The sequence below is a fragment of the Siphateles boraxobius genome, unplaced genomic scaffold, assembly GCF_051911475.1.
Source record: "Siphateles boraxobius isolate OS27281-9 unplaced genomic scaffold, OSU_SipBor_1 6, whole genome shotgun sequence".
NCBI lineage: Eukaryota > Metazoa > Chordata > Actinopteri > Cypriniformes > Leuciscidae > Siphateles > Siphateles boraxobius.
Genome location: NW_027509186.1, coordinates 30,447,006 through 30,459,491, shown reverse-complemented (window position 1 = coordinate 30,459,491; position 12,486 = coordinate 30,447,006). Strand labels below are relative to the sequence as shown.

The following is a 12,486-nucleotide window of genomic DNA, read 5'->3' as shown; positions in this document are numbered from 1 at the left end:
TTAGACTTGAAGCAGTTTGTTTTAAGTATTTTAGCAGTGTTTTTTTTAGTATACTGCATCAAACAATAAACTGACAGAACCACTACAGTAATGAAATTACATCAAATCTTCATGTAAAGTTTCACAAACAGAGAGAGAGAGAGAGAGAGAGAGAGAGAGAGAGAGAGAGAGAGAGAGAGAGAGAGAGAGAGAGAGAGAGAGAGAGAGAGAGAGAGAGAGAGAGAGAACATTATAAACACATACAAAGGAAAACATTATACATGACTTTGATGTCATACACAGATCAGTCTGCGCAGTGCCGCTTCAAGTCGAACACACCTAAACATTTTGACTCGAAGGCCCTCTGGGTTGTCTACAATGTTTTCTCTGGTACTTCTGCTGTAATTACTACAACACTGCTTGTTTTAAAAAAAAAAAAAAAATTAACAAACTCGGAAGTGTTGAATATTTTACATTTATTTATAGGATTTACATTATATGATGTAGAAGTATTAAAATACTGATCTCTGCTGATCAGTGAAATGAAACTGAAAGCTTTCTTTTATTTCTCTGCACTTTGGAATGTACCATGAATGCTTCTATGCATTTGTCATTGTAAACTAATAATTGCATTTAATTTGGTATGGCACCAAAGGAAATGTTTATTTTAATAGCCACTAAATATTTGTAACATTACACACTTGCTGATTATCCTCTTTATTTATCAAAAATATACACTTTTAAGAGAATAACTACATAATCATGAGGATTGACAGAAATACACATATTTTTCATCATGTCCAATTGAAGTTTTAGGGATTGTTAGGTGTTCTTGATAGAATTGGCATTATCAGATCTTATCACGCAGTGTCAATGATGCCAGACAGTCTTTATGCTGAAGCCTTCTGCTTCTTGTGTTTGGCAAACCACTCATCACTCTTATCTGCAGCCATGGCCTGTGAAAGAAACCAAACAGAAAACATGAATAAGGCTTGTAAGTGTTTCACAGAATTTATTTTATACTTTAAATTACCTTATCCAGTAACTCATTTCCCTTAGGGTCCATTGCAGAAAGCTGCCTGAAAGCCTCATCACCCACGAAGCAGATCTCATGACCATCCTACATTATGTGGAGATCTGAGTCAGCCAAGCATACTTTTTGCAAATACTCAACATTCAGTCTCAAAAACATTACACAATAAACTCTCACAGGATCTGCAAGAATGACGACTTCCACTGTGGCTTTTCCAGGCGTATCCAGACTCACAAGCGGGGTGAGGATTTTCTGCTTTTCTTTTTTCATTATGGCCTCAATGTCTGGTAACTGCAAAACAAAGACATTTCCTTAAAATTAAAACAAGTAAAATCTGATGTGGATTTTGGTTTCTGAGTAAATGATCTGACCTGATCCCGAGGGCAAGCGAATGCGATCCTTCCAAAAGCAGTTCCATGTTCCACAGCACCTCCAATGTCCTGTAACTCCAGCTTACACTACAAAAGCACAAGAATTGATTTCAAGACACATACACTACCATTCAAAGGTTTGAGGTCAGTATGATTTTTAAACATTTTAACAAAAAAAGAAGTTTCGTGTGCTCAATAGGGCTGCATTTGTATGGTCAAAAATACAGTAAAACAGTAATATTGTGAAATATTATTACAATTTAAAAGAACTGTTTTCTATTTGAATATATTTTAAAATGTAAGTTATTTCTGCGATGGCAAAGATTAATTTTCTGCATCATTACTCCAGTCTTAAGTGTCACATGATCCTTCAAAAATCATTCTAATATGCTGACTTACTGCTTATGAAACATCTTAGTATTATCAATGTTGAAAACCTTATTTTTGTGGAAACCATGATTTTTTTAGGATTCTTTGATGAATATAAAATAACATTATTCGAAATAAAAATATTTGATAACAGTATTAACTTTTTAGAGTTGGGGTACTCGAACTCGGACTCGGGTCCAATTTTGAATGAACTCGGACTTGTCACGCACTCGGATGAATTTGTACTCGGACTTGACACGGACTCGGACATTTTAGACTCGGAAAAATGTCTGAGTCCAGTCGAGTCCGGGCACTAGAGGACACAATATTATTCAAAAACAAAAACAAACTACTTGTGTTGTTTCCGCGTTGAGCATTAGCCAATCACAGACATGTATATTAAAGGGTTAGTTCACCCAAAAATGAAAATGATGTCATTAATGACTCACCCTCATGCCGCTCCAAGCCCGTAAGACCTCCGTTCATCTTCAGAACACAGTTTAAGATATTTTAGATTTAGTCCGAGAGCTTTCTGTCCCTCCATTGAAAATGTATGCCGTTCATAAATTTTCAATGGAGGGACAGAAAGCTCTCGGACTAAATCTAAAATATCTTAAACTGTGTTCTGAAGATGAACGGCGGTCTTACGGGCCTGGAGCGACATGAGGGTGAGTCATTAATGACATCATTTTCATTTTTGGGTGAACTAACCCTTTAAGCGCATGAACACAGTGGCAAATCAGAGGCATTTTAGAGTCAACATGCGGAGATTTCGCTTAAAATGTATGTTCAGAATCTTTATCCTTTCGCAAATCCCCTCATAAACAAAGTCTTGACGCGATATAAATGAGAGATTCACTGTTCAGTGTGGACACTTCAGTGTTTATGACGAGACTTTTAGGGAGAGTGCAGAACGCGGTAAATGATGGCTTAAAGGGAGCGCTATCGACAATCTAAATAATAGTTTTGTTTTTCGTGTTTCTAGAGGACCAGTGTTTACGTTCACACTGTAAATTATAAAGAGTGATAAATGCATTTAAATGTGGGAGTGAATCCGCTAAATTTTAGTCCTGTGAGTCTTGAAATTGCGATGATTGACATAGTAACCATAGCAACAGAGGAATGTGAGAACCATAGCAACATTTTGGTGTCTAATAATTTAATGATTGTTGTTACATTTACACTTTAGTCATAAGTTTACAAACACCTTTCAAAATCTCCAAAATGGAATTTTTATTTTTTTATTATTAAGAAGGATCATAAAAACATTGTTTCTATTTAGTACTGCACTGAAAAAGCTTTTTCACATAACAGATGTTTAATAGCCTAGTCCACAAGACAAAATACAAACACAAAATACAAGACAAATTACTTGATTGTAAATATCATTACCTGACACACAATATTACAATCAAGTAATTTATCTTGTATTTTGTGTTTGTATCCACAACTGTTTTTTTTGTTTTTTTGTAATGGTTGTTCATGAGGAAAAATCCTCCAGCTCCTGCACATTCTTTGCTTTTCCAGCATCTTCTGCATATTTGACTCCTTACTAGCAGTGACTATGATTGTGAGATCCATCTTTTTCGCACTGGTGACAACTGAGGGACTCAAACACAACAATCACAAACCCTGCAAACACTTAGTGATGCTCAAGAAGTCCATTAAGGATGAAACTGGATGTAAATTGTTCTTATTTTGTTGAAAAATTATATTAATTTAAATCCTGCCCTTCAGAGGCTAAAAAATATATTAGCATGTAAAACAAAATAAGAAAACTTTAAACATCACCATTTGCTCAAAAGTTTACCCCTGGCTCTTAATGCATCGTGTTGCATTCTTGAGCATTACCTTGCAGATTCTGAAAGATGTACAATAGGTAAACGACTTTGACTATACGTTGCAATAATGTTGTAAGGTTTAAAATATTAATTTAAGAGCTCAGTGTTGAGACCTTTCGCCGGAATTTGATTGACAGGCGATCTGACCAATCATAATGCAGATACCGCCATTTTTGTCCAACAAACAAACCAAATCAGTTAGTAGATTAAAGTCAGTGGACTTGAACTTGAAAAATGGTGTGTATTGATATCTTTTTGCAGTTCTGATTTTCATTCATGTTTAATTTGTGCTATAACTAGAAGAGATCAGTTCACGTGCTGCTTGAACTGAGGCCTACACATTAAAGCATCACAAAACAGGATTTATTGTTTGAATTTCATAATAATTATAAAAATGTAAAAGATGAGCCTTTATTTCATCCCAAAAGTAGGCTGCTCTGTCTTGTATGTTGGCGCATATTCAGTGTCCTCTTTGCTCCGCAATATATTTTTCACTGTGTGAGAACATTTGGAGTGAGAGCGGAACGGCTTGTCGGATGTAGCAACAGTAACTAAGAGGGGCGGGTCTTTGTGAAAGGTCAATTTCAAATCATTTAAATCTTTGTGGACTCGGCTGGACTCGACTCGGATGTTAAGGACTCGGACTCAAGTCCGACTCGACCCTCTTTTGACTCGGACTTGGACTCAGACTCGATTGTTAAGGACTTGGACTTGACTCGGACTCGACAAAGGTGGACTCGGACCCAGCACTATAACTTTTTTATCCTTGCTGAATGAAAGTACTAATTTCTTTCATGAATTTGCTTTTGTACGGTATATGCATTTGTATAAATTAATTTACTGCCATAAGGGCCTGATAGAAGTTTTATAAAAAGATAACCAAACTCAAGACTGTTCACAAGGTCTTAGTGAGTGGCATGTCCTCATAATTTAATCCTTGCCATAAATACATTATTTTCAGCCAAACCTGATTATCTGAGAATCCCATTAAGGCAATCTTTTTGTCCTCATTTTTCTCAATAACTTTCATTCCCAGCAGGGCAGACCAATAATGAATAGAACGCTGCAGATCAGAGACTGCCAGGGAGACCTTCTGGACAGGATCTATTACCAAGAAAAGAAAAATCAGTTAGGATTCAGTATATAATGGCGCAATTAACTACTAAAGTTACCTCATGTATCTGCTTCCACATTTCATGAAGGAAGTTTTCACATCCCTATTATAACACAAGCTTCACCCAAATACCCACCACAGTTCGGCTGTTCCTTGTCTATAAGGAAGAAGCGGTATCCTCCCGGCGCTTCAGTCATGTAGAGAGAGTCTCCAACTTGTGTGAGAGGCCAGTTTAACCTCTTCGCATTACTCACAGCCTGACTAGACTGGAGAGTGAGACCCTAATATTGAAGAGCACAGATAGAGGAAAGATCAGGATCCCGTTTCACAGAAAATATACGGTGTGGACCAAAAGTCAGAAACTGCTAGTGAAAATGCTTTATTTAATATTGATACCAAAATGAATACCTAAATATAAATGATTTATTTTATCATGTCAATTCAAGTTAAAAGTTGAATTGTAAATTGTGATGATAATGTCATATTTTATCATGAATATATTCTAAAAATTAAAATTTATTTTTGTGATACAAAGCTGAATTTTCTGCATTATTGGTCTTTATCATTAGTCATCTTCTTACAGAACAGTCGTAGAACAGTCTTCAGTTAAATGTTACAAATTTATATTTATTTATATTCATTATAAATATAATTTATATTTACATTATATTTCAGATAAGTGCTGTTATTTTAAACTTTCTATTCATCAAAGAATCCTGAAAAAATGTGTACACAAGGTTTGAACACACACAGACAGACAGACAGACAGACAGACAGACAGACAGACAGACAGTGAGACATATATATATATATATATATAGTATTATTAATTTATTTTATTTTTTTCTGAAAGGTCTCAGATGTTTATATCCTACTGTATGTGTGGTTTCAATGTAAATGTATAAGGAGTTTACCAGGAAGTCATTGCCAAGGCGATATTCACCCACTCCATAGTTATAGGTCAACTCTGCCACAAAGTGGTCATCCTCTGGTCCAAAGCCCACCATTGTTTTACTCCATTTCCCATCATATGGACTGACAACACAAGAACAGATCTATGTTTCGAATGTGCCCTTCATACAGGTTATACAAGTAGTTTCAGGTTAAGTAGTAGTTAAGCTAGTAAGATAAAAACAAAACAAAAAAAAACTATTATAATATGACTAACCCATTGCAGGTTGCTTTGCAGCCCTCCTCAAATTCCTCATGACGCAGAATCTGTAGATTAGAGTCATTATTATTGTTTATAAATCTGTAATTTGAGACTGAACACAGACTGAGGGAAGATATGCGACGTTTCAAAACTGCATTTTGTAATAACATCATTAACTGTCTTATCATCATTATTAGGAGGCAAAGTCCACAATGAATTTAGAATACAGAACTGGAATATCACAATAAGGTCAGTAGACCGCTCTTCTACCTTCATTCCTAAGACATCCCTGTAAAAAGTGGCTGTTCTGGTCCTGTCTCCTACTTTAAAAACAAAATGCAGTGCTCTTCTAAGTGCCATCACTCTTGAAAGTCTCCCACTGTAAGCGCGACGATGACACACACTCTGAATCGATGCTCACACCTGGCGATCGATTGCTCTGCTGTCAACATGCCACAGACTAAACCAAATTAATTTGTTTAATTTCTACGTGAATTTGTAATGCCATTATATATATATATGTGCACATTACTTAATTTAAAAAAATATATAATGCAAAAAGCACAACTACATTTTAAAATGAATGTTTATAACATATTTCTTGGTCAATTCTTATATTATTCTTTGGTACAGTCCATTCTAGTGATCTGAAAACTGAATCAATCACACAAATCGGTTCCTTTGACCAGTTCTGTTCAAAGAGTCGGTTCAGATTTAGCTGTTTACTGTGATTTAAGTGTTGTGTATTGCAATTTAATCTGTCAATATCAGTGTGTTGTAGCTCTGATTCAGCTCAAACAGACATCGAATTGCATTGTATTTGTTTCGTAAGTGTTTTTGGTAAATATGTCATAAAAAGTTATATGTCATTAAAAGTCTATTTGTTCATTAAGTATCTGTTCCCATCTCTCAAATCCTCAGTTTCCACCTGAATCCACGGATTCAGTCTGTCATTCAATGTCCAAATATTATTGATTAACATTTTATCAATTGAAACATTACACCATGTCTAATTTGTTTTATTATGCACCATATAGTAAGTAATTATATCGATATTTTAGATTTAATACTGTTTGTGTTCACTTGGCATTTCTAATTGACAATTGATGGGAGACCCTATTTCTTACGACATCGGTTTAGTGAAGTGGTCACCCCTAGTCAACCAATTCATCCAACTCTTGGGAAAGATCCGACTCAATAGAACGATTCGTTCACGAATCGGACATCGGTAGTTCATTCATTCCCAGTGACGCAGGTCGCGGTCAACAAACATGGCAGCGCTCATGTATAACGTGAGTCGTGGATTTGTTATTTTCGGGGAACATAGTTTATTATTTAGAGGGCATAACCAGATCTTGGTGAATTCGAGGCGATATGTCCGAGCTCTCCGACGGAGACCCGTGGCGGTCTTGTATCCCGATGCTGAACGAGAGACATTTATTAAATCGCATGAAACAGCTGATAAAATGAATCAAAAGCTGTTCAAACAAAAAGGCAAAAACCTCTCTGAGGGTGATAATAAATACCGCAAAGAGAAAGTCTCTGAGAGACCTGGCAACAAGAAGTGGAGTGGTCATCATGTCTCTGAATGTGCAGAAGAGTCTCCTCACATTATGGATAGGCTTGGTGGGCTGCGCTACGAAAAGGCCCCGGCTGGAGATAACAGACTCGCGTGAGTACAAATATTATTGGAAAATGACTGTTAACAACATCATATCATCTGCATTCTTGCAAAATACATCATTTGAGTGCAGAATGGCAAGATATCTGCCTATATTCCATTTAATTGTATTATTTATTTATTCACATTTGCTGTATTTAATAGAGGAGCACCAGATATATGATTGTAGATCTCAGTTCACTCAAAAAAAAAAAAAAAGGAATTCTATGGAAGTCATTATAGAGCCCATAAACTGTTTGGTTTCCAACATTATTCAAATATCTTCTTTTGTGTTCAGAAGAAAAAACAACTTGAGGATGAGTAAACGATGAGAGAATTGTCATTTCTGGATGACAGTTTAAAGCTGCACCGGGAAAACATATATGTATCCAGTATTTGTGTGTAAAACAGAGCAGATGGACATAAGTTTTTTTTTTAACAACCTTTTATTACCCAGAGGTTTTGACATTATGATCCATTGTCTATGTTCTTGTTTGTTACAACAAACTTTAAGTATCATGCTATTCACAGCCTCCTCACAGGTGAAATGACTTGAAATGATAAACATTAGTATAGGTATTAGGGAACCACATGAATTGTAAGATGGTGTTTGCACTACTTTATTTAAAAGAAAAAGTTGTCATAAAACAATCATGTCGTTGTCCCCTCAGGAAGGTGTCCAGTGTGGCCCGCTCCAGAACGTTTCGGGAAAAGGAAGGTAAAGTGCTGCTGGAGGGCAGGCGTCTGATCTGTGACGCTCTGTCTGCTGGAGCGTCTCCTCAGATGCTTTTCTTCAGTGCGGTGGAGAAACTACAGGAGCTTCCTCTAGATAAACTACAGCAGGTCAAGCTCATCAAGGTCAAATATGAAGACATGAAGACCTGGTCTGACCTGGTCACTCCTCAGGGTGTTATAGGTCCGTTGCCGAATCTCTTATAAACTCAGTTTTCTTCGAAATGTTTATAACACAACTCAAATAACACTGTTTCTGTCAAATCACAGCTATATTCTCAAAACCCGATGTCTCCCGTCTGGCATTTCCAAAAGACATACGTCACCAGTCTGTGCCTTTGTTCCTGATATGTGACCATGTTCGTGACGCTGGAAACCTAGGCACTATTTTACGCTGTGCAGCAGCTGCTGGTTGTGACCGTGTTCTCCTAACCAAAGGTTTGTAATACCTTTAAATGGAAAAAGATTTTTGTTTGTTGCAATCCAGGTCAGTTTTGACCCGGTCGAACGTAAGCTTATAAAATAGAATAGCTTTTTACCTTGTTATTATTACTAGTACTTCACTTACCAATTTTTTTATAAACAAAAAGTAGAAGTTCTTTGATATAATGCTTGAACTATAGCAAAACTACATATTTCCTAACAAACAACTTAAATATACTATAGATAGTTTAACTTGAATAAACTTTCTAATTAATAATGGCTTACTTTTTCAAATTTGGACTATTTGGTTTTTGAACTTTTGCTCTACATGCTTATGGGCTGTAGTAGGGTTGTAACGGAATACCGGAATGCCGGTTTATCCCGATATTGACATGTATGATTATCATATCGTGAACATTTGCTTATCCAAGGTTTTGGAAAAAAAATTAAACCAGATCTCACCTGCGCATATGCAACTTCTTTCCACTTGAGCTTAGACTCCATCCATACATGTACAGCGGAGAAAATGTCTGAGACACAGGTTGCGATTTCTAATCTCTTTCCCCCGCAGAAAAAAAGCTGAAATCTGCAGTGTGGGAATACTTTGGGTATCCGAAAAATGAACGCGGGGTTTTCCTTGAAGGTGGATATCCAGTTGTGTCCAGAAATGTGGACGAAGAGTGGCTGCAAAAGGAGGATACGTCGAACATGTTCTCCCATATTCGCGAACACCATCCCTCCCTGCAGATAAAGTTCCATTTATAACTCAAGGCTGTATTATTTCCATTTTGAGGCAGATGTCACGAAAAATGCGCGATTTGATAGATGGATGAATAAATCTAAAATATAGCTGTGCAATAAATCAAATCGATATATGAGTGTGTCAAAAAACTGCTATACTGTAAATCTACATTCTGTAGTATGTGTGACGCTCATGGTGTTTAAAGCGTCTGCCTTCTCACTCACTATATGAGGACGTGAACACATGAACATATTATTAATATTATATATATTATATATTATATATTATATTATGAACATATTATAATATTATTAATATATATTATTAAATATATATTATTTAAAAGAATCACCGTCAAATATACTCTTGACTGAAACTCATAGGAGTTTAGTACAACCTGTCAAAATAAAAGTTCATAGACTCATTAAAAAATTTAATTAAAAAAAGTTTGTTTTAATAAACCATGTTCAACCAAAAAACTCTTATCTGTTTTCATTCATTTTAGGGTCATTGTAGCTGTTGATTATAATAATAATGATTCTTTAATACCGTATACCGTGAAACCATGATATTTTCTGAGACGATTATCATACCGTGAAAATCTCATACCGTTACAACCCTAGTTTATTTAATAGAGTTGATTTATGTTACTTACATTTGTCGGATGTTTACAGTCTGTTTTTGCATGTAATATGTTTACCAGCTAAACTTTGTCCTATTAAAGAGTATTTTTTAGACAAATCTAACTCATAGATGTACAAAAAGGGCCAAAAAACTGCATTATATACAGTAATGTGTGAAGTCCCAGTTGACTCGAAACATAAAAAAAGTTCTATTTATTTTCAAATAGTTAAAAAATTTAATTATGTATTTTGATAGTCTTCACACATTTTCAAAGTTTGGTGGTTCCCATACTAAAAACTAAGCTTTTTTTATTTTTTATTTAAGAAATCTGAATGAAATGACCCAAATGTGTTATAAACACTAAGCACCGACTGTTTATTTGTATTTTTCCAGGTTGTGTGGATGCATGGGAGCCCAAAGTTCTACGCGCAGCAATGGGAGCTCATTTCCGCCTTCCGGTCTTTCCTAATTTGGACTGGGATGACATTTCCAAGCACTTACCAAAGGACGTGATTGTCCATATAGCGGATAACTGTAGCATTTTTACAAAAGACCCTGCATCTGCTCCAGTTTCAGGACAAATACAAAATGTTACATTGGATAAATCCAGTGAAAGTGACTCTGATGAAGAGTCCGATGATGAACTTTCACTGCCGTGTGTGAAGCCTCAGGTGTACCATGAGAGTTGGGCTCAGAAGAGCACGGCCCTGGTGATTGGTGGAGAGACACGTGAACTGAGTTTGGAGGCTCTTGGATTGGCCGAGGAAACGGAGGGTAGAAGGATCTTTGTTCCCATGGCTCCAGGAGTGGAGAGCCTGAACTCTGCTATGGCTGCTAGTATACTGGTGTTTGAAGGCAGACGGCAGCTTCTGAAGGCGTCTGACAAAACCCGCAGAAGAGCAAGATCTAAAATGTTCTAATGATTGTTTTTCTTGTAATGTTTAAAACAAAGATATTTAACCAATAATGTCCAGTTCTATATGCTGCACACTTTAAGTATGTCAAACAATATCACCAATAAACATTTCGAACAGTAGCAGGCTAATATTCTACATTGTCACATGACCTCATTGCAATCCATGTTTAATTAAAGCCAGGTTATTTTGAAGAGAATTCCAATTTAGAGGTTAGAATTCTGGCATTACAATCCTATACTATTTTGTCTAAATTAATTATAAACAAAACACAAATTAATTTGATAATTTTAAATACTACTAGTAAATTTAGGCATTACAACATTATAATGTACAATAAAATGTTCAGTGTACAAAATGTAAAGATTACATTTTATTAAATTATTATTTTTAAATCAGATTGATGATGGCAAATATAATGTCAGGGTATGTTTACACAACAATGATGTGCTAAAAATGGAAAACGTGAAACTGACTAAAAACGCTGTATTATTCATGCCAGGTCAGTAGCTGGCGATGTCACTTTGAGAAACAATACACACCTATAGAGTGCCGAAGTTATAACGTCTCTTTGTAGGCCAAAACGGAAGTTAGCGGCGCATGGGTTCCCTCGATCGAAAAGCTATGCATTTTCCCCATAGACTTTTGGGAAAGACTTTTGTTGATGTCTCAACAGACCTTATTTCAGGTGATTTAGCAAAAACCCATTCAAAAAACCCATAAACTTTAGGGCGAGGGAACCGGAAGTGCTAAAATACTAACTCACTACCGCGTTTTGGCCTACAAAGTGACGTCATAACTTCGGCACTCTATAGACTGAACATGTAATACGCATGGTGTCTCAATTTTCACAAATTCACATTTTTCTAGTTTATATGGAGACGATAACAGTATCGTTTTCAAAAACTTGTACTTTGAAACCCATTTTCGAAGGTTTCAAACCACTGTTGCCGTGTAAATGAACGGCCAAAAACGTTTTTCTGTTTTTAGATGGAAATGCTTTTAAAAAGTGTCATGTAAAATGCCCTTAATGTAATCTAAATGTAAAAAAAAACATGCAAAATGAAATTGGAAAAATTCCTAGGGATTGTATAAACTGAAAATAAAATTATAGCTTGAATGCAATGTTAGTTGCTTTCGATATGCATCTGCTAAATTCATAAATACAAATATCCAGTATCAACCAATAATAATAGACCTTTGTCAGGTTAGACGCCATTTTGAATTGAATGCAGATGAAAACAAGGCTGTGAGGGATTGACTTACAGAATTTACAATGCCACACACTGTATAAAGGTCCTAGTCGATCGCATCTTTCACAACTCAAACCTTTTAAAACTGTTTCATGCAGTTTTTGTCCAATGAAAGTTTCATCAGCTGAACATTCAGTATGTTGTTAATCAACAGTACAATCATTGAACACACTGTATTACATTCCTCACAGCCTCGTTTTCATTCCTGTCAAAAATGAAATAAAGTGTAATGCCGTTACCCTGACTAAGGTCAATTACCGACAACAATATAAAATCAA

General features: G+C 35.8%; 2 protein-coding genes across 2 annotated transcripts; one reads left to right on the top strand and one right to left on the bottom strand.

Moving 5' to 3' along the window:
* Positions 1 to 438: 438 nt before the first annotated feature.
* glod4 (glyoxalase domain containing 4) lies at positions 439 to 6,307 on the bottom strand. Its single transcript, XM_077208841.1, has 9 exons — positions 6,131 to 6,307; positions 5,876 to 5,925; positions 5,622 to 5,742; positions 4,844 to 4,988; positions 4,561 to 4,697; positions 1,384 to 1,470; positions 1,190 to 1,303; positions 1,013 to 1,099; positions 439 to 935 (listed from the first exon to the last, which is right to left on the bottom strand). The coding sequence occupies exons 1-9, from the start codon at positions 6,218 to 6,220 to the stop codon at positions 870 to 872; spliced, it is 897 nt and encodes a 298-aa protein (XP_077064956.1). The 5' UTR covers positions 6,221 to 6,307; the 3' UTR covers positions 439 to 869.
* A 775-nt stretch (positions 6,308 to 7,082) lies between these two features.
* mrm3a (mitochondrial rRNA methyltransferase 3a) lies at positions 7,083 to 11,077 on the top strand. The gene is made up of 4 exons (XM_077208839.1): positions 7,083 to 7,532; positions 8,192 to 8,436; positions 8,523 to 8,690; positions 10,435 to 11,077. The coding sequence occupies exons 1-4, from the start codon at positions 7,132 to 7,134 to the stop codon at positions 10,959 to 10,961; spliced, it is 1,341 nt and encodes a 446-aa protein (XP_077064954.1). The 5' UTR covers positions 7,083 to 7,131; the 3' UTR covers positions 10,962 to 11,077.
* Positions 11,078 to 12,486: the final 1,409 nt, after the last annotated feature.